Source organism: Lissotriton vulgaris, chromosome 9, assembly GCF_964263255.1.
Source record: "Lissotriton vulgaris chromosome 9, aLisVul1.2, whole genome shotgun sequence".
Taxonomy (NCBI): domain Eukaryota; kingdom Metazoa; phylum Chordata; class Amphibia; order Caudata; family Salamandridae; genus Lissotriton; species Lissotriton vulgaris.
Window position 1 is genome coordinate 544,069,266 of NC_141697.1, and position 22,691 is coordinate 544,091,956.

Sequence of the window (22,691 nt, forward strand, 5' to 3'; positions counted from 1 at the left end):
TCGGCTGGCTGAACCGGTTTTGCAGGTTGTGCGTGCTTTCCAGCTCTAAGCAGGGAGTGACGCAGATTAGCTTTTGCAACCCAGCCCCGCCATTGTGCATCTGGTCTGTGAGGGAATGAACATGAATGGGCCTCAAAGCTGAGCAAACAGCCAGGGTTTAAAGAAATGTGTATGCAACATGGAATGAGTGAAGCGAGCAATAGGCTGCGCTCAGCCTGACGGTGTGGGGGTCCTGCTGTGTGGTTAATGGGCGAGCTGTCGCTAAGTAGCACTCTGGAAATATTCCCATCAATGAGCAATCCCGCCCCTCTGATGTTATATGGTGAGCCTCATGGAATGAGTGGGACTTCATCTTAATGTATGTGACAAGTCAGGTGGAAATGTCTATGACTCCACTGGAGTATATGATACAAACGACATTGAATGAGAGTGACTATATCAATCTGAGGATAGTAATGCGGAAGACTTTATTGAAATGTTGCAGGACAGTTATGTAAGGAAGGAGTAAGACTGCACTGAAGCTTGTGAAGGTAATGAGATGAAAATGAGGGAGTATTTCCATGAATTATTAGATAATCTTTAATTATGTTTTATCATGAGCTTGTTGTAAGTTTGTCCTTACATTTTTTGCAATAGTCTAGAAGTTGGTGAATTCTCCAACATTTAATGTTCATGCACAACATTTTCAGTTAACCCTATGGAGCAAACGGGTGCTATATCACACCTTCTGCAGTGCACATTTTATCACATGTTTAGCTCTCTGACTACTAGTCTTTTGCTGTGTGTAATTGGCCTGCTTTAATGTGTTATTACCACATTACTGAGACTCCACAGAAAGGTACAAATGTGTTTTCCAGCTGCGACGCCTCTTCCGCTATTACCACCCTGCTCTAAATGAGTGTAATAGTAAGTGGCTTCTCTTCACTTCCATTCCACGCCCCAGTGAGTCCACTGCTTGCCTTGCTCAGCCACCCAGTAAAAAACACCAGCATATTATCTAATGTCCAGTCAGGCTTCCTTCCTTTTGAGAAGGACAGAGACCGCTCTCATGGACATCAGAGAAAAGGCAATTGATCCAGAACACCAAGGGGGGGGCATGGTTTAGCACTGGCCCTGTTATACCTCCCGCCGGCCCTTTTTAATTTTTTTTAATTGATGTATTGGAATTTAACAATACTTGAATGAACAGCAGGTTCACATGTCAAGTCATACATGGCAAGTATCTGTACAGAACGTTACCGGTATTCTAACAAAACAGTCATAAATGATAAATATCCAAACATTGAGTTGGATAAACCTGGGGGTAGGGTCATAAGGCAAAGAGGGCAATCCTAGGTGGAGAGGGAAAAGTTTGACTGGTTCAAATGCCGGCTGCTGGGTCATGGAAGCAGGATTGGTGACCAGCGTGACCCATTTATTTATTTTAAATCCTCATATTTAACAAAGGCTCTAACCGAGATCCTCCTGAAGGACTGCGAGATCTGGGCGCCAAGTACCTTCTAAGATCCATGCCAAGGCCCTTTCCACTCACAGTTGATATAGAGTCTGATGGTATCCACCAACAATCTCGTCAACCCATTGAGCCGGTCTTAATCCTTGGACAACAAAGAGAAAAAAAAGGAATTCATGCATGCGAATAGCCAGAATCAAGAGAAGCAAAGGGAGCCCAGATTTTTTCTTTCTTCGCTGACCCCAGTTGGCAGTCTAGTCTCGCTATGTCGTACAAAGTTCATCCAGCCCACACATGTAGGGGGAAGTTCAGAAGCCCATTTTACACAGATTTCCCTGCGAGCTATTATCATTAAGATAAATAACAGACATCTAATGTTTTTCCCCCAGTTGTTTTTATCCACCTTAAATATAACCAAGGGAAGGCTTACCTCAAAATTGCAGCCCAGCATTTTTAGTTAATACATTACCCACTTCTTGCCAGAAGAACTGGGCGGCTGGACAATGCCAAAAGAGATGTAGATCGTCTGCATTTTCCACTTGGCATTTCCGACAGCATCTTCTTCTTGTGCCACCCATCTTGGCCAATTTATTGGGGGACCAGTAGGCTCTGTAGAGGGTGAACAGATGATTTCTCCTCAGTAGAGCCGAGGTTGCTGACACCCAAAGTGTAGCAACAGATACTTGCCAAAGGTTTTGGATATCGCAGCCCGGCATGTCCAGCTTCCAGATTTCTTTGGCTCAGGTCTCAGCATTATCATCTCCTTGTGCCAGTACCATTTGGAGACCCCCTTCTTGTAGTTTTGTGTTTTTAATAAGTCTTTTTCTGCCTCTGACTCCATCCCAAGGCTTGGCTGCGATCGTGACCAACTGGTAATACTTGAATCTAGATAGCTTAAAATCCGTTATCTGGCTTAGTTTAGGCCATGTTAATATCGGGACTTCCTCCATTAATTGACCCCATCTTGAAAGACCTGCATTTACCAGAGGGAGAGCTAAGCTATCCATCATACATGGCGGTGTTCCTGGGAAATTCCAGATTGGAGCCATAGAACTATAGTAAGGATCCCTAGAGTTTTTTTCACCACGATCCAAACTCTACAGGCTGCTGTTAGTGTCTTAATTTTTTTTTTTTTAAGAATTTAGCATGGGCAAATTTAAATAAGAAATCTTTGCCTTCTTCTCCCAGATTTTTTTTACTATAGATCTATACCTCATTGGCATATCCTTAGGAGTCCACACTAATCGCCTCCAGTTTTTCAGGAAGAAAGCTCCATAATACAGTTGAAAATCCGGGAGTGCTATGCCTCCCTCCAGCTTTTTCTTCCTTAGTTTTTTCCAGGATATTCTCGCACATTTATTCTTCCTTATAAAACTGCTAAGTTGCCCATGAAGATTTTTAAACCAGGCAGGCTTGAAAAAAGAGGGAGATTGTTAAACATCAATGTAAATTTGTGAAGGATGGTCATTTTGACTAGAATTGCTCTTCCTAGGAAAGAAAGTGGCAGTAGATCCTAGCTTTTCAGAAGCTTTTTAGTTGGTTGAAGTTTACCCATGCCATATGATCCAGATCTTTTGATACCCGCACGCCTAGATATCTGAACTCAGTCCTATCTAAATGTTTAAGGTGATCAGGCTGGGATTGTTCCAAGACATAATCTCAGTCTTGTCCCGCCAGCTCTTTTTTAATTTTTTTAAATTGATTTATTGGAATTTAACAATACTTGAAAGAACAACTGGTTCGCATGTCAAGTCATACATAGCGGGTATCTGTACAGAAAGTAACCGGTATTCTAACAAAACAGGCATAAATGATAATTATCCAAACATTGAGTTGGATAAATCCGGGGGCAGGGGGCATAAGGGAAAGAGGGCAATCCTAGATGGTGAGGGAAAGGTTTGACAGGTTCAAATGCCGGTTGCCGGGTCATATAAGCAGGAGTGGTGACCAGCGTGACTCATGTGAGCATTAGCGGGGAGTAGGAAAAGTATTGGGGATTGGAAGAGTATATGGGGAGGAATCTTTATCAACATCTGATGGGTTAATATCTGGCTCCTGGCCTCTGGTGTATCGCTGGCTTCTGGGGAGAGGGGAGGGTCTACATAGCAGCAGCTCCTAGTCTGTGGCAGTTGGGCGTTGGAGTGAGATCGAAAAATATACAACAGTTTTTTTGTCTGTGGGATCGTTTGTAGACACATAAAGCCCTAGCCTCCTAGGATCTCGAGCGCTGTATGCCCGTGACCTCATCGCTTCTCGACAGCACTGTCCCCCGAAAGGATTGCACCCGAGAGCAGTCCCATAGCATATGTTTTAAGTCTGCTGCCGAAGTGCTGCATGTTGCGCAGGAGTCTTCTGGGAAGATCCTGGCCAGCCGCAAACAATCCGGTTTCTTATAAAAGTGCGACTACTCACCAGTGGGGGTCTCAAGGCGCTGAGGAGAGCTATAGAGACTATGTAATATGTAAAACTGAATACATTTTAGTCTGCAATTACTGGACTCTTTTCTGGTAAATCTCAGCACTTTATCCCACTCCCTCTCATTTAAGTGTCTACCAAAATCAGTTTTCCATGTGTTCCACGGGGGTTGCAGTTAATGGCCATTTGGGCAATGTGGCACTAGTTAGCCAGCTAATCTGCCGACGACCGCTGCTCAAGATGTGGACGGCTTGAATTACCTTGGTGGGTAGCCAGCCCTGTGTTTTATATATCCCAAATGTCTCTAGGGTGCCCTCGGAAGCAAAGTGTGTATGAGGATTTGATCCACCAAGGAATATAACGAGAGAGAAATTTACTGTTATTGAATAGATCCCCCACAGTCAAGTGTGTCGAGAGACCGAGCAGAGGTATCACTGGTGCTTAGGATTTAAGTGGTCCGTGATCTCCAGCAAAGCAATACAGCAACGAAAGGGCCACTCCGAGAAGAATGGTATGGCAGCCAGGGGGCCAAGTCCTCAGCTCTGAGTGTTAGAAGCCCAGCTCAACTAAGTGGGGGCCCATCGTACACATCTCCTTCAGAGAGCCATTGACCAGCCGGTGGAAGAGCCATTGTAATTGGGCAGCTATGTAGAAAAATTCGAAGATAGGGGTTCCCAAGGCCGCCGTGCTCTGATGGCGCTACAATTTTAAGAGCGCTATCTGCCTACAGGAGTTGGGAGTTGGGTCGTATTAGGTCTCCCAACAAGTTGTGGAATTCCAGAAATAATTTGCAAGGGAGAGCAATATGGAGACGACCTCCTTGCTACTGTGGACAATGAGACACTTTTAAATCAGATTTTTTTTTAAACATCTTATGGAACGCTTATGATGGGTTTAGATACTTCCTAAATGAGCTTGGGTAGCAGATCAAACTAGGCGAGTACTCCTGATCCTGTTGCACTAGACAGTTGTTTGCCCTAGGACTCTGCCCTATCCTCTCTCCTCTAGATGCTATATGTTACCCCTGGTTCACCCGATTTAAGAGCGAGTACTGCATTGTCAGCTACACACAACATTGCAAAGTTTCTTTTTGACCTGAACTTCAATCCATCGAGTTGGCCAAAGTGACTGACTGTCTTTTGGAAACCTTTAACGTGATGAGAATGAACTACATTTTGTCTAAACAGTCAGCCATTGATTATAAATACATAACCGACTATTTAACAAGATATGCACTGGCCTTCCCAGATAGGCCCCTTGCCCGCACCATTGAAAATGCCATAGAATGTGGTTGTTCCCTGCGAAGCTCAGCAATCATTTGACACCCAATCATAGGCCCCCTTGAAATCTGCCTTTTACTATTCATAGGCTGGTTCTAAAATCTGCTCTTTAACATTCAAAAGTATAAATTACTAATGCCGATGGTTCTGATATCCAGATTACAATACAATGTGCCCACGTATTCAAGTGTCCCCATAAAATATTTTCAGACACTACAACTGACAAAAAACAGAACCATCTTTATCAATTATGGTCTAAGGCAAAAATATTTTATCTGCTATGAGAGCCTAACCATGAATTACTAGATCCAACACAGAGTTCCGTGCCTAGGTTGGAAAAAAATAAAAGAGAAATTCTAAAATACCCATCAGATTCTTCTCCCTCTCTACCAATGAGTTACACACCCCTGCTTTTCTGCTCTGGCTGAAATTTGGATTATCCCAAATAGCACTTTTCTAAATTCGGAAGCGGATCATAAAAAGTTGCCAGGGCGAAAATCAGGCTATATACCTCGAAACATCTCAGACCTGTGAACAGTTTCACAAGATTTGAGCACATATTAAAGCAACATCTGCTTCAGCTGAAGACAAGAGATGGGTGCTTTCTTACTCACAACTGAACTTTACTAATGTATTACTGTAAAGTAGGTATGTCATTTTCTTTTTACAGGATGCGGATGATGTCACAAGTATGCTGTGATAAATAAAATTAGAGACAGTTTTTCTACACATTTTCCAGACTTCCAACTATTATTTTAACATAAAAGCTGGAGCAAGGATTTAATGCTTATTCTATGTATAAAGCTGTGTGTTGGTCATGTGGAAAATACATTATCAGAGCTCTCTGCAAGTGTCTGTAATAGAATAGCGGGGGATGCTGAGGGCCAGGATTGGGGGTCATTGGCAGAATGATACACAGGTTGTGGCACATGGCTTAGTGCAGGGTACTGCAGTTCAGAATTGAGGTGCCATGACAGAATCGTATTTGGGTGTCTGCACTGGGATAATGTAGTGCACTGGGATTCATGATCGGGGCATTAACACATGTTTGTATGGATAGGAGTATTGGAATTGCAAACCTATGTGTGACTGATCTGGAACACTTGAACTCCTATCTTTTCTTCTCTCTTTCTCCCCATTAGTTTTGCTAGTTTGAGTCTCTGCTGCTCTCCCGACGAGGATGGAAGAGGAAGTGATATGTGCAGTGTATGCAACGGGTGTTTCAGCTCAGGTGCAGAAACAGCGGGACAAAGAATTGGGCCTAGGGCAGAACGAGAAGGCCATCAAGTTCCTGGGCCAGGACTATGACCGCATTCGACAGGAGTGCTTGCAGAATGGAACCCTCTTCAAAGACGACACCTTTCCCGCCTCGGCCTACTCTTTGGGCTTCAACGAGCTTGGCCCCAACTCCTCTAAAACCTACGGTGTGAAGTGGGTGCGGCCATCGGTAAGTAAAGCAGCATATAATATAATTAAAAACCTTATCTGTCAGTACTCCTTTTCTTGGCTCTGACTGGCGATATAAAGGGGGCTGTCCAGTGACCCTAGGGACCTGGCTATGAGCAGAACAGAAGTTTCTTCAGTTTAATTCATACAGCATTGGCATTCAAGAGGGCAAATGATTTGTGCCTCGAGAAGTAAGTATGCATCAAGTGACTAAAAGTAAACAGACTCACAATAATTAATTAACTAATATTTAATGCAGAACGTGGTACCAGGTGGCATAAGTGACAAGGTAAAAAGTGGAGACTGTGCAGTGCTGAGGTATCTAATGTGCAAAGGTATGGGTAAGGAATAAAAAAATTGGTGCTAACTATTCTGTGTCTCAGGAGACTATATGTAGATTTTTTTAATGAGGTCGCTGGTGAGTTGGTAAACACTGATCAAGAGACCGGCCATTTGGGATGATTATGAATGTTTCAATCCGGGAGTCCTACATGATGGGTCATCATCAGGACGGTGTTGATCAATAATTTAGGATTCACAGCCCTAAAAAAAATAACATAATAGAGGTTTGATGGGGCAATTAAACAATTGAATTGTAGGAGAGCCCTGTTGATGCATTCAATAGCATAACTTGCAATAAGCAAATTGCGGGATGCCCTTGAAGTGTCACTTAAAGGTCTTGGAAAAAGTAGAATTGAAGAAGTACCAGAGAGCCAATGAGTCATCTCTCTGGGTTAGGCTAGTGAGTCATCTCTGAGGTTTAGGCAGGCCTTACCACGACCAATCTGAGCTACCTCAAATCTAAAACAAACAAAAAAAACAAAAAGTGAGTAATCGGCCACCAAAGGCAGAATGGGGCATTCTTCAAAACAAGTCAATTGGAGGCGCGGCTTACCACACCAATCTCGAGGTCACAAGAATTCTATGGTATCTTAAAAGGTCACAATATGATAGAGCCTAAGAATTAGCATTATAAAAACAGTGAGGCAAGCGGATCTCTGGATATCGAGGAAGGCGTTCACCTGGCAGAAAGGAGAGATGAGCAGCTGGGTGAAACCTTCAGTCTCTGCCAGAGTGGGGTAAATAGGGCAGCGTCTGGAAGCTGGAACACCAAAAGCAGGGGAAAAATATGTAGAAATAATTCACATTTGCAGGAAACCATTCTACGGTGGAGGAAAAGGAGAGAATTATTTAACAATTCTGATTGCCATATGTGGTCTTTATAAGCCACAGGTATGGATAAAAGACCATCATTTTAAAAACAAACTGCTGGGGGAAGAGGAGGGGAGACTCCAGACAGTTAAAGGGGCTGGGGAAGGGCCTCCTAGTGTAACTCGAGCAGCAGGAATTAATTACTGTAGATAATCATTGTATCCAAGTAATCGAGCTGGAACCATGGTATAGAAACCTTATGCAAGTGCACAACAGTAATATAGATTTTTAGATTGAGACTGAGAACAGTGAACTACTGGGAGGTATTTCTTCACGGGGGTTCTGAGTGACATGAAATACACAACAAGAGCGATTCGCTCCTTGTCTGTGGCGTCACTTAGAACCCGGAGGTGAAAAACATTCCAGTAATTCACTATCTGAAAGAGACATGTTGGTGACATCAGTTCTTTCTTTTTCCACGCCGAAAGCGCAGATCCAGATTGAGCACGTACCTCATGCGCGCTGACATCAGTTCTTTCTTTTTCACGCCGAAAGCGCAGATCCAGATTGAGCACGTACCTCAGTAATTTTTTGACTACTGTTTGAGACTTTTTGTCTCCCCCTCTTGTCTCCTGGTGCACTTAGGGATGCCCGGTTCTGCGTCACGGACGCTACTTAGGCACCACCCATGCGCGCTGACATCAGTTCTTTCTTTTTCCACGCCGAAAGCGCAGATCCAGATTGAGCACGTACCCTCTTGTCTCCTGGTGCACTTAGGGATGCCCGGCTCTGCGTCACGGACGCTACTTAGGCACCACCCATGCGCGCTGACATCAGTTCTTTCTTTTTCCACGCCGAAAGCGCAGATCCAGATTGAGCACGTACCTCAGTAATTTTTTGACTACTGTTTGAGACGCCGCTCTGCCACCCTCCGGCTCCGTCCCTGATGCCGCAGCCGGCTCCCTCTACTCCGGAGCCAGACAAGGACTGGGACAGGTCCGAGGACCCCCTTGCCCGGCAATGTGACTCCGAGCAGGATTGGGTGGATGACCTTCAGATACGGGCAAGCTTTGTGTGTCTTCTGACCCAGGGTTTGCCTCTCCTCCGCCTACTATGGAGGAGGGCGCTTCCTATACCCTGGTGCTGCATCGGGGGTCGGAGGCTCTCCATATCGACCTCCCTACGGTGGCCCTTAAGACTAACCTCCTTACGGAGGTGCTCCAGACGGCGTCTAAGTCGTCAAAGCCGCTGCTCCCTTTCAATGTGGATCTCACCGAAGTCCTCTTGGGCACTTGGTTGCGACCGGCTTCGCGGGCGCCGGTGGATAAAAACCTCACCAGGCGTCATTGCCCCGCACCTGGTGACCTCGCCTTCTTGACCACTCACCCCACGCCTTAGAGCCTGGTCATTCAGGCCTCGACGTCGCAGAGTGCCTTTCCCATGGCTCCGCCGGATAAGCGAAATAAAAGGCTAGGCCTGTTTGGCAAGAGGTTGTTCTCCTCAGCCAGCTTGGGGCTGTGGTCGGTTAACACTGCCTGCTTATTGGGCCGTTACTCCTATGCAGTGTGGGTTTCGGTAGCTGAGGTCTTGCCTCTGTGTTCGGAGGAGGTCCAGGCTGTCCTTTACCAAGCGATTGCGAAGGCAAGGATGCGGCGAAGTTTGCCATCAGGTGTGGTTTGGACACCGCTGATTCATAAGGCAGGGCAATTTCCACGACTGTGGCGTTGCTGCGCCACCCCTGGTTGCGTTCCACTGGGTTCTCACCCGATGTCCAGACCTCGCTCATGGACATGCCCTTTGATGGCTCCTGCCTCTTTGGCGATAAAGCTCCCAATGCCCTGGAGCGTCCACAGGGCCGGACTGGCTGTTGCGGGCACCGGGCAATCCCCCGTTGGGCCACAATGGTGGGGGCCGGTGACCCGTGGCGGCCGCTTTTTGTTCCCGGGCGCAAAACCGCCCCTGTAACAAAATCGGCCAAAAACCGGCCCTTGCAAAGAGCTCGGTTGCACCCCCAACCCCCGGGGGGGGTTGGGGGGGGGGGGGCGGCCGAGCACTTTGCCAGGGCCGGTTTTGGTTCCCAGTCCGGCCCAAGCATCTACAAAGAACCCTGCCACGCCGGGGATTTGTTCGTTTCGTGGCCAGGGTAGGGGCACACAGGCGCGCTCTTCCAGCAAGCCTGTGCAGAACCAGCCTCAGCACAGCCTTGGATTCCGCAGGGGCGGGTCTGGTAACCAGCGCGCGAATCAGTCCACTTCCACCCCCGCTGCTTCCGCCTCTAAGCAATCCTAATCTGAACTTCAGGGAGCACCTCACGCCAGTGGGTGGTAGGCTCTGCCACCACCTCCACCACTAGTGCGACATTACAGCAGACAAGTGGGTACTGCAGATAATCAGCCAAGATTACGCACTCCCCTTTCTGTCCTCTCCTCAGGCCATGCCACCTCAGTACCACCGCATGTCGGGGGATCATTTGACTCTTCTCCGTCAGGAATTCTCGGCCCTCCTGGCCAAGGGGGCCATCAAGTGCATTCCTGGGCCGGGAGTAGGACGTGGCAGTTGTTCCCACTACTTTCTGGTCCCCAAGAAGGACAAGGGGGGCCTGCACCTCATCTTGGACCTCCGGGACGTCAATCGCTTCCTCCGGAAGGAGAAGTTCAAGATGCTGACTCTGGCTCAGGTCCTGGCTGCCCTGGACCCTGGAGACTGGATGGTGGCGTTGGACTTGCAGGACGCATATTTTCACATCTCTGTCCTACTGACCCTATGGTGCTACCTGCTGTTCACGGTAGGCCAGGAGCATTTTCAGTTTGCCGTGCTCACCTTCGGCCTTAACAGTGCCTCTCTGGTGTTCATGAAGGTGATGACGGTGGTCGCTGCTCATCTGCGCAAGTTAGGGGTGTCAGTCTTCCCCTACCTCGATGACTGGCTGTTGAAGGCAGGCTCGCCCAGGCAGTCGTCACCTACCTCCAGACTACAGCAGACCTCCGGCATTTGCTGGGGTACTCCATCAATGTGCGGAAGTCGCACCTGAGTCCCTCTCAGAAGCTCCCCTTCATCGGGGCGGTTCTGGATTCCACACTGTTTCGGGTTTATCCTCCCGAGCAGCGAGTCCCGGATATTCAGGCTATGATTCTGATCTCTCTGCCTCTATCCCGGGTTTCAGTAAGGGTTACCCTCCGGCTCTTGGGCTTGATGGCCTCCTGCATCCTGTTGGTGCAAGGTGCCAGATGGCATATGCGGGCTGTGCAGTGGGACCTGAAGTTCCAGTGGGCACAGCATCAGTGCAACCTGTCCGATCATGTCTAGATCTCGGAGGGCACTGTGCGTCATCTGCAGTGGTGGCTCACGAATTGCGATTGGTTCAATGGCAGAACCCTCTCCCTTCCCCAACCGGAGCACACCCTGGTGACGGATGCGTCCCTCCTGGGATGGGGAGGCCACTTGGGAAAGGCAGAGATCAGAGGCCTCTGGTCTCCGGCGGAGTCCCGGCTCCATATCAACCTTCTGGAGTTGCGGGCAATCCGACTTGCACTGAAGGCACATGTGTTCACGGACAACACCACCGCCATGTGGTATTGCAACAAACAAGGAGGGGGGGGGGGGTCCTGGACCCTATGTCAGGAGGCTCTGCCCCTCTAGACATGGCTGGAACATCAAGGCATTACCTTGGTGGTTCGACACCTGGCAGGTTCTCTGACCGCCAGGGTGGACAAACTCAGCTGCTGGTGCTTGATCAATCCCAAATGGCGTCTGAACTCGGACGTGGCGCAATGTCTCTTTCTGCAGTGGGGAGACCCTTGATTAGATCGATTCACCACCAAAGCGATTGTGCAGTGTCATCAGTTCTGCGCGTTGGAATTTCCAAGGCAGCACTCGCTCGGAGACGCTTTTCGTCTCGAGTGGAGCTGCAGTCTACTGAACGCTTTTCCACCTATACCACTTCTGCCCAGAGTGCTGAAGAAGATCCGGCGCAACCGGGCCCAAGTTATTCTTGTGGCTCTGGACTGGGCTCGAAGAGTATGGTATCCCGAGCTATTCAGCATGAGCATCGATCCCCGATCAGTCTGCCTCTTCGGGAGGATCTTCGGTCGCAGCAGCAGGGAACGGTCCTCCATCTGAACCTGTCCAGCCTCCACCTCCATGCGTGGAGATTGAGCGGCGACAGTTGCCAGCTCTCGACCTTCCTCCCGACATCTGTAATGTCATTCTGGCAGCCAGGCGTCCCTCCACTAAAATGGTATACGCCTGCCGATGGAACAAATTTGTGGCGTGGGTGGATCCCCTTTTGGTCCCTCTTTCTGAGGTTCTTCTGTTTCTCCTATCCTTGGCCCAGCAGGGCTCTGCTCTGGGTACTATCAAAGGCTATCTTTCTGCCATTTCCCCTTCCTGAGGCTTCCTGATCAGCCTTCTCTTTGTCTTGACTTTTCTGATGTGTGCTCCCTTTGAGCCTCTTCATAACTGTCCTTTACGTCTTCTTACGCTAAAGACTGCTTTCCTGGCAGCTATCACCTCTGCCAGAAGAGTGAGTGAGCTCCAGGCTCTTTATTCTAAACCTCCTTTCCTTTCTATTCATCCGGACGAGGTGGTTTTAAGGACCCGTCCTTCTTTCTTGCCAAAGGTTGGCACACCCTTCCACATCGGGCAGACCATCACTTTGCCCACCTTCTTTCCGCCTCCGCATCCTTCCAGGGAAGAGGTGAGGCTCCACCGTCTGGACCAAAACGTGCGCTTGCTTTCTATCTGCAGCATACACAACAGTTCTGGGTGGATGATCAGCTCTTTGTTGGCTACGTGGGCGCCAAAAAAGGTTGGGCGGTGCACAAACTGACCATTTCTCGGTGGGTCTTCTGCGCATCAAAGCATGTTATTCCTTGGCCAAGAAGGAGCCTCCTGTGGGGCTGCATGCCCATTTTACCAGGGCAACAGCAGCCACTACTGCCTTGGAACGCGGCGTTCCCTTGCCGGACATTTGTCAGGCAGCTACTTGGGCCTTGCTGCACACGTTTACCAAGCATTACTGCCTTGACAGTCAAGTCCGGAGAGATGGCTTCTTTGGCCGTTCTGTTCTTCATGACTTTCTGGTGTAATCCTGTTCGCAGACCCTCCACCGGGGTTGGTATTACTAGGGTATCTATTCTAAGGTAAGGAATCTATCACTAACGTGTCTCTTTCAGATGCACAAGTTACTACTTGTGTAACGATATATCTGTAAGAGACATTAGTTAGTGATGGATTCCTTACCGCCCCACCCATCCTCCCCATTCTGCGTACTGATTACTAGGGTTAAGGTCATCCTCTCTTAGGGCCCTAGTTTTATGCAGCAATGGTCACTATCTGGCATGGCTCTGCGTTTCGGCGCGGAAAGTCGTGGTCAGAACTGACGTCCGCGCGCATGGGTGGCGCCTAAGTAGTCTCCGTGACGTCATCTTGGCACTCACAACGCCAGTGATGAACACGGAGCTACACGACGCCACCTACCGACGCGCAGCGGTACTGCTAAACAAAACTTTCCGGATCCAGTCTTGACGCCTGGGGATTATTCTAAGGTAAGGAATCTATCGCTAACTAATGTCTCTTACAGATGTATTGTTACACAAGAAGTAACTGGTGCTTATCCATCTATAATTTTGTTATGTACGGCCCCAAAAATCAACTGCCTTTGCTTTCAACTGTTATGCAGAGGCGCAATGGGATGCCTTACATAACACAGGGCCTCTCTCACTGTCCCAAATAAAAGAATACATTGTCTCCTGCCACCCACCATTACCATTCTCTGTCCCTTTCCTTCGATCTGCTATTGCAGCTGCTCTCCGCACTTTCCAGAACTACTCTGGCAGGCTTTTTGAGAACCCAGCTGGGGCAGCATGAAATTATTTTATGGCATAGTAACAGTGGGTAACAGCTTTTGTTGACAACTGTTGCTACTGCATAGCGGTCAGTTATTGGTTTTGAATCCAGGTATTCACGCGATTGACTCTCTGCCAGAGCCATACAGAACAGGAATATAAGAGCTAAAGGAACATTGGGCATGGCAATGAAAAATGAAAAAATAAAACATAAGGCAAATGCTTTCAACCGTAATATTGGTGACAAGCACTAAGAAATGAAATCAGAGTTGTTGGCCTGAACCAAATGAATGGACTGTTATGGCTTCTCTGGTGTGGTCAATGGGGTCCATAAAGTTTATTCACCTGCGTTCTCTTTGCAAGAGTTTCCTCAAGCTGTCATCATTCCTGTTTGTGTTTTAGGGTCAGTAACCTGTTGGCATATATCTATTTGTTTGTGGTTGTGATCAATGCGATGGTGGAACAAAAAGGACGTTTGCAGTGGCACACCCACTCTGGCTATTATGATGTAAATTGCAAGACCTAGGGCCAGATGTACTAAGGTTCGCTATTAGGGAATCGCAAATAGGAAATGCCGTGGGCGGAATGCCGATGGGTGGAATAGGAAATGGTTTGCATTTCCTAAGTTGCGATTTCCTAATAGGAAATCGTAATTTAAGAAATACAAAGCCATAGGTGCCTCTGGGCTTAAGGCCCCCAAGGAGGCACCCCGAATTCCCTAGTGCACATGCAAGTTCACATATGCCCTAGGATCATGTGTGTGCTTCAGGTCACAATACAAAATGCATTTTTTTATTTTGCACATGGTTACCATCAACTTGAAATCGTTGGTGATTGCCTAAACGCCTGATCCGCATTTAGGAAATGCTACGTATATGTGCTTTAGGAATCACATATTGGTAATCCCTATTTACAATTCCTAAATCTCGGTTGCAAATTGCGATTTCTATAGGGTAGAAATCGCAAATTGCAACCGGTTTTTGCCCTGTAAAGGCCATTTAGCATTTCTTTATGGGCCAAAATAGCGAATTGGCCCATTAAGAAATGCTAAAAGGCTTCATACATCTGGGCCACCATCTTTTGAGCTTTGTCCAATAAATATCTTCGAGCATGGTGACCAGATAGCATATATAACGTTGGTGGAATTACAATCAGTATGGCTGACCAGGTCCGGGGCGGCTCTAGGTTCATGGCGGCCCTGGGCAGGGAGCGTAGTTAGGGGCCCCGGAAGAGGGGGTGCGGGTGGGGCGGAGACCCCCGGAGCTCAGGAAGTTGTTTTAATAAAACGTCCAGAAAAGGAGTTAGATGACCAGTACCTGCGGCTTTCTCCTTCCTGTGATGCTACGAAAGCCTGCTGAGCTGCCTTTCTCTTTCGTTTTGAATAACCAGATTGCTGTACTCTAATTCTCTTCATTTTGCTTGCAATGGGTACACGAATGTCGTGTGCCCCCTATCCTACCAGATAATAACTATGACTATTGCGCTAACACCAGTACTTTATAAAAACTATAGATCAACTTGTAAGATGACTAACATCTGAGAAGTGTGGCTCACTGGTTAGAGGAGGCCGACCTGGAAGCAGAGGTCAGCCCGGGACCAGGGTTCAATTCCCGGCTCGGCGGGGTCTTGAGTCCTAAAATGTCCATGGACTCGACAATTCTCGCTCCGGTGCCTACTCGATTCACGGGTTCCCACTCTGTGACTCTGGGCAATAGCTTGCTTAATCTCCACAACGGCCCCTCGCGGCGGGATGCCTGGCTTTCACCTCGCTGATACCCTGCCGGGGTTATCTCACAGGGGAATACCAGGACGGGTTCCCTAAGCAAGCGCTTAGAGACCGGTTGGTGATTTGCGCTATATAAATTCCTGTACATTTACATTTACATTTACACCAGGAGAGGAAAAGGTTATAGTTGCTTTTACGCAAAAGTAACAGGGAATGAAAGGATGGCGGTGGCTGTGGCTTATATACGCCGGTACCAGCAAGCCAGCAGTGGGTAGGGAAAAAAAGAAGCCAATTGGGAACCCGGAGGAATGCAGGCGCGGAGGCAAGTGAAGAGGGAGGGAGTGGGGGGGGGGAGACGGTCAGGGTGTTTAGAAGTGGAACAGAGCCGGAGGCCGCCAAATCCCTGCCAGGGGCCGCCACGCAAATATGTATCCATCCTCAGAGGGGATTATTATATTAAGGATATATATTGGCTTCGCAGCCCCTGGGGTTTGGCGGCCCTTTGCAGGTGCACAGCTTGCACATGCCTATGGCCGCTCCTGGCCAGGTTACTCATAGCAGTGCCATATCTCCAGCAGCATAACTCTCAGCATGTCCTTATTTAGAGAGCGTCTTCCCACTTGTAATAATGTTTACCATCTCAACAAGGCAAGCCAAATGCCTCTCATAGGCTTTATAGGGGGCACCCACCTGGCAAACGATTCCTACTCTCCAAAATAATTGATTCCTTCTATTGACTTCAGTGGCATCACCTTTTAAGAAAAATCACTTTCCCCCTTCCTTATGACTCGGAATAAGATACTGTCCATTACAGACTGCACTAAATAGCCTCCCTTGTAGATAAATGTTTTGAATAATGTGCATTGTATAGTGCTAAACATGGTTTGCAAGCACCTTTCACCAGCAGTTATCATTTTGTACCAGACAAGATACAAGGACTAGTTCTGGCATTGGGGATGCAGGAGTGAATGATTAATTATAAAACAAACAAACTTCATGCAAGAAAGGCGTCAACTAGCTTTCAATAAGGTATATTTTTCTCTTATAAGGAAAAGCTTGGTCAGACTCAGTTTCTCTGTCACTAAGCATGCATGTGCACATGTTGTGTATGTGGTAAGTAAGCCTACCATATGTAGGTGTAGTTGGTATTTTTCTCTCTCCCGGAAAACTTTTTAAGCAGTCAAAAAGTATGTCTAAAAGCCCATTTGACAACTATAAGAGTCATTTAGGTTTAGGTAAAGCAAACACAAGGAGATGATGGACGGAGCGCTGAAACTTTTCAGACACTTGCCTCCAGTCACAGATCTGAGTTGAATCCATCCTCGTTCTTTACCTTAATTCGCCACCCCAGTTCAGATACAGCAATATGCAAATCAGTCTTGACCCTGTGCCTCATGGGCCCGTGCTCTCCATACCACTGAAGTCTAGCTATCATGGCTGATGAGGGGTGAAACCCTGAAACCAGTCCTAGGATGCTTGATTCCAGTCCAGGGAGGACCAGGCCTGGCAGCTCGGGTTGGACTGTTCCCATTGGGCACAGGGTCAAGATTGATTTGCATATGGCTGGGTTCAAACTGGAATGGCATGGTGGGGAAAAAATGATAGATTTAGGCCCAGATCTCTGTACTGGGGTGAATGTATGACATTGTTCTGCATTCTGTCCATCAATTGTTCTTTTTGCATTTAGGTTTAGGTAGGCAGAATTCCATTTCACTTAGCTTCCCTCTGGTGGACTGCAGCCTGCTAGATTAGAGATCTCTGCCTGCTTACCTATTGACCCTAAAACTCTGAGTTTCCTCCTAAGGTGTAGGGTTCATTTTAATTTTTTCTGTTTGGAAATTCCATGCTTTTTGTGGCAGTGCTGTAAAGAAAAAAGTAGTACTTTGGAACGTCCGCACTAAATCAGGCCTCGGGTCCCTAAGCCAATGGACTGATGTCTGTGAGGTTATTGGTCTAAAGTTTCCACCTGCGGCGGCTTTGCTGTGAGACACATGGTGGGCCACCAACTCTAAATAGAGTCGTTGACCATCACTTTAGCAGTTAGGGTACTCAGTAATGTTTCTGGTGGAGCATGGTGTCCGTCACATGCTAAACAAACTCTGATATTGGTAAAAAAAAGAAAATTGTTATGTATAATTCTGAAGACCGAGCTAAAGAGTTACTAAAAATAACTCTGTATTTCACAAAGAACCTGAGAATAAAGAATGTACGTCTTTAAAGTGGATATCTATGTAATGGACTACAATTTTAATCTAACAAAATCAAACTTTACTTGCACTAACATTTTCATCCTTCCAACTTGCCCATGTCAAGAAATGTGAGAAGAATGGAAAGGAGAGATGTGTTCAAGGGGAAAAGTCAGTGCTTAATTGTTGCTAGTGGTGGGCACCTGTATTTGTTTTTGGGGACAATAACTTCTTTTTCAGCATCTGACTTCGACCCAGGGCGAAAGCCTGTAAAAGGGGGAGGATATAGTTAGGCAAGTGTAGTGAAGCAGAGCCTAAGGGAACCAGCAGGAATGAAAAGGAACCTGTAAGAGTGAGATAATGAGTCCGTAAGTGTAGGGTGGTGAAAGACAGAGGCAGTAGGTGCAATCAAGGTGTGTGTTATTCGACAACCCAGGCATTCAGCAGCACTTTGGACCTCTACACTTGTGCAAATGTAGTAGTGGAGTAAGTTGCAGACATCAATATCAGGATATCTGTGTGAATCCTGACTTCCTTCAGTTGGCTTAAGTGTGTGATCCTGGGTGAGACACTGCCCCCACCCCTGTTGACTCAGTTACCTGATCTTATTAGAAGGAAATGGCAGTGATTCAGATTAAAGAATGCTCTGTAGAAGAAAATGTATGTACCAAGCAGTATGCTTCAGATACAGGAGCAGGCACAAGAAATGAGGGATTGGGACACATTAATTAGTGCATGGTTCACAAAGGTAAACCCAGACCTGAAGTCTAACTTTTGACCTGAAGTCTAAGGCAAACTTGCAGCTGAAGTCTAAGTTTACCTGTGTGAATTGGGCCCTTGGACTTCAGGTATAAACTTAGGCTTCAAGTCTCAGTATACCTTTGTGAATCGGGCCCGGAGTGACCAGCAGTTGTTTTGCTGTATTGCTGGTCTTTGAGAGTCCTGGTGTATTTCTTTGACTGAGTTGTTTTAGCGTCATATCAGAGTAACATAAACTTCATGTTACTCTGAGAAAAAGGCTGGCGTTTAGCGGATGAGCACTTTACGTTTGCATAATTACCACATGTATTCTTTGTTTTAGCATGTCACATGCTCACTATCCTGTAAACCTGAGGCGTAGGATTTGTGTACATTTGAAGTGTCAAACTGATGTTACAAAAAGCACCATAGTCCTTGATTTTGTTTTTTGTAGACTTATTTTTCTATGAACAATGGTTATTTGTTTTTTTCTGTTTGCAAAGAAGCTTTTGCAGCGTGCACCTATTCTAGATTCCCATGCTGTGCAGTCATATAGTGGTGGGCTCTGGAAAGTGTTTGGGCGACTTTGCAGGCTAGTTTGCTACACAATTAAAGGAATACCCGGTTAAAAGTTATCTCCGTGACGGGCAAACATGTGTCTCAGCAATAGTTCAGGTATGGTTAAATGAACCATGATTTAACATGTGGTGAACTTTACATTGCTTTTTCATTCAGTAAATGGTACCCCAAGTGATAACTTACTTAACTTGTCAAGAGATTCGACCAGAGAAAGGAATCGAGCAGCACTTGCATTGACCTTCTTATCTGTTCCCTGTTGCCACTCTCACTTCTTCGCTCATTCATTCCCTCGCCTTACTTAAAATGAATGAGGTGCTCCCTGAACTTTGTGAGTTGGGGTTGACTGAGGAGTGGACTAATGGGCGGGGCTGGAAGATGATGGAGGGTGGGCCTGAAAAGCAGATTATTTAATGCAGTTGCCAGGTTTTCTGAGCTTGCATGCTAGTTTATATCTTTTTGTGCATATGAGCTCGCTATTTGGTGGGAAAACACCAATAAGAGTTGCCTTCAGTGCCCACAATCTGTCTCTCTCCGCTTGCAGTTCCGCTCTTCCCCCTTCAATCAGGGGCATTGTATTGTATTGTATTGTTTTGGTAAAGCGCAAAACAGCTGCCCCAGCAATGAGGCGTCCCGGCGCTAGAAAACCATAGCCCTAGCCTGTAAGCAGAAGAGGAAGGGAGTTATGGAGGGGGGAAAAGATGCGTTTTAATGGCTTCCCTAAAGGCCGAAAGACTATCTATGGAGCGGATGTTTCACAGGGGTTGTTACATCCCCCTTATAAATGTATTTTTTAAATAAATAGTTGAGTACAGGAGGTTTTAGTACATGATTGGTAAGGTGACTCCCATATTTCACCTGGGATTTGCTCTCCCTCTCCATCTCCCTCTCCCTCTCCCCCTCCCTCTTCTCCCTCCCTCTTCTCCCTCCTCTCCCTCTCCCCCTCTCTCCCCTCCCCCCTCTCTCTCTCTTCTCCCCCTCTCTCTCTTATCCCCCTCTCTCTCTCTCTCTCTCTTCTCCCCCCTCTCTCTCTTCTCCCCCCCTCTCTCTCTCTCTCTCTTCTCCCCCCCTCTCTCTCTCTCTCTCTTCTCCCCCCCTCTCTCCCTCTCTCTTCTCCCCCCCCTCTCTCTCTCTCTTCTCCCTCCCCTGTGTTTTAAGTATCCCCTCACAATCTGCACTTTTTTCCCTTTCCACTGGTCCTTAAGCCCCTCTCACGTGCTGCTTCTCATATTTTTATTACCATGATATGCCAGCGCGAATGTTGGATAATCTAAAGCTCGCACCCACCAGTGTTCCTGACCAAGCTACGCCCCTGCCTTCAACGCTGATGCTTCCCTACAGACCAGCTTCCCATTTCCCCCTCCTCCCAGCCTCAATGCCAACTGTCTTCCTGCCCCGAGCTGCTGGATTGCCCCAGGCCTAACATTATTAGCGTAGCTATGCCGTGTCTGTCTTTGCATGTCAATACTTCTAGTCTTCGAAAACAGTAATATACAAATAGGTGTGGATAATCTGTGTTGGTGCACTCAGGCCTCTCATGATTTGACCTGTACGGGGAGAAATCAGATCTGTCGCGCCCCAGCCCCATCTGCGTCCCTTCCCTGCTAAGATGACCCTTGTTCGGCACGGTGAATATCTCCTGACAGCCGTTTGTGTAATCTTTGCTTTCAGATGCATATAAACTTGTATTTATCATAAAAGCAGCTTACAGTAAGTTAATTATATATCGGCGAGTTAGCAAATGCCGGAGAAAAATGTGTGCCCTGCGGGTTGTAGGTTTCAAACCTTGTTAGATAAGCCATGGGTGTGGTTGAACCTCTACTTCAGGCCTCTGTGTATGACCTGTAGCTTACAGATTCCACCGGCAGTTATGTTGGATTGTGAGTTAATGCACCTCCTGTAGAGACTGATAACCTGAAGGTTTCATGTTCCAGCCTAGTATGGTGACATCTTGGCTTTACGCACCTACTCCACTTATGTATATGGTACCTGTAGGTTCCACTTTTCTAAGCCAGAGTTAGAAGTACCTGGAGTAATGCATCATCTGCACAGACATGTGTGCACCTATGATGGCGTTGGCCATGTCCTGTCCCAGTAAAATACATCAGTGTGTTAATATGAGAGTAGGTAAATGGGGGCGAAAGAAGGGTGAGAGAGGGATGAAGACGGAAAGAGCGTGGGTAGAAAAGGACAGAAAGAGAAAGAGACCGAGCGATATATCCATTGATAGGTGGCTTCTCCACGATATTTTCCCTCCCGTTGTGGCTGTGCCTAATGAAACAACTAGTTTACCTTGGAAGTACCTTCGAAGTAGAGTGACCACCCCACTCCATGTGATTAGACACACTGTGTCTAGTTCTGAATCTTTCACCTACAAATCTTTGATTTCAGGTGTGTTGGTCTAACTAGTGCAATGGAAGCAATACAAGACAACAGCATCCAGAATGCATTAGGCTATCACACAAATGTCTATGGTTGGAAACAGTGAGTTAGAGGGAGGTGACCGCCCTACATGGAAGTCACGTTCATCTGGCTGCTGCACAGATCTACTTGTAACCTGAAATAGCAAGTCCCAGTCCTCCATAGACACTCAGAGGCTTCAGTAGCTGCACAGATCTGTGTACCGCATTTTTTATTATTTTTTATTTCATACGATTTTATATAGTGCAAACTTTACCCGAAGGTGTCAGAGGGCTTTACATAAGAACCAGTTGCAAAACATAAGGACTAAGGATTACATGCCTTACATAAAAGATACAAACAGAAAACATTGCAAATGTACAAGATGTAAAGTCACACAAGGAAGAGATACACACAGAAAGAAAAATTGCAGATGTACAAATAGTAAAGTCACTCAAAGAAGAGATACAAATGGATATACTCTAAGAGTCACATAGGAATGGTAGAGAGTACAAAGGTCTACTGCATATAATAGTGATTAGAGTTATCTCTATAAACAGAAAAGCAGAGTTCCATTAAGTCGGGTGGGAGGGGGATGCAGTCACAGCACCAAGGGAGGGTGGGAGGGATACACGGGTATGGAGAAAAGGCAAATCAGAAAAGGGAAAAGGGACGAAACATTTGAGGATCGCCAAGGGGGAAGCGAGGGAAAAGGGTTAAAGGACGAAGGAATGGGCAAGATGGCGGGTCAGGTTCCAGAGAAAAGCATCCGAGAGCAGCAGCAAAATGGCGGCCAGGACAAAAGAAAAAGTAAAGAAGTCCAGGAGAGTCCACGGCGTAGTTTCTTTCCTTCGAATGTGGCTGCAGGGCTGCTGCCTGCATCTGGTGTTTTCACGGCCCCGCTGCACAGATCTACTTGTCACCTGAAATAGCAAGTCCCAGTCCTCCATAGACACCCAGAGGCTTCACTAGCTGCACAGATCTGTGTACCGCATGCAGATTGTGGGTTTGGATTCCTACAAGACCACCTTCGCCTTTCACCTGTCTCATGCGGATAGCAAGGATACAACTAACTTTGTTAACATTAACAGCAGTTTCTTGATTTGAGAGTTTCAACTCCTGCAGTAGAGAAACAAATTTGCCAAATGTAGGTCTAAAATTCATGGCCTCTTAAAGAGGCGCAGCCCAGAAGCACGAAGACATGTTTGGAGGCCTTCAGGTTTATTCCAGACTTCCACAAATTAAATTTATAAAGCTTCTCCAAAAAGAAGACCTGTTTATACTTAAAAGATCACAGAATGTGCGATCCGGCTCGTTTTGGAGCAGGCACACACCAGTCTTGTGCTGTGGCTCTGTTCTGTCTCTCACTGACTGTATCTTTACCTTTTGAGCCTTTACAGCTCTTCGGCCAGCTTACTGAGATATAAGTACCACCTACATATATTCTCAAGCTGGGCAAAACTAGATGTTTTGAGA

At 46.9% G+C, this 22,691-nt stretch overlaps 1 protein-coding gene across 1 annotated transcript in view; it reads left to right on the plus strand.

The window, feature by feature from the left end:
- CAPN1 (calpain 1) overlaps positions 1 to 22,691 on the plus strand; it is a 356,218-nt gene that overhangs the window by 103,626 nt on the left and 229,901 nt on the right. Inside the window, exon 2 of the mRNA XM_086938029.1 lies at positions 6,288 to 6,592. Coding sequence (XP_086794155.1) covers positions 6,326 to 6,592 — 267 coding nt within the window. The 5' untranslated portion in view covers positions 6,288 to 6,325. The remainder of the gene's footprint in view (positions 1 to 6,287; positions 6,593 to 22,691) is intronic.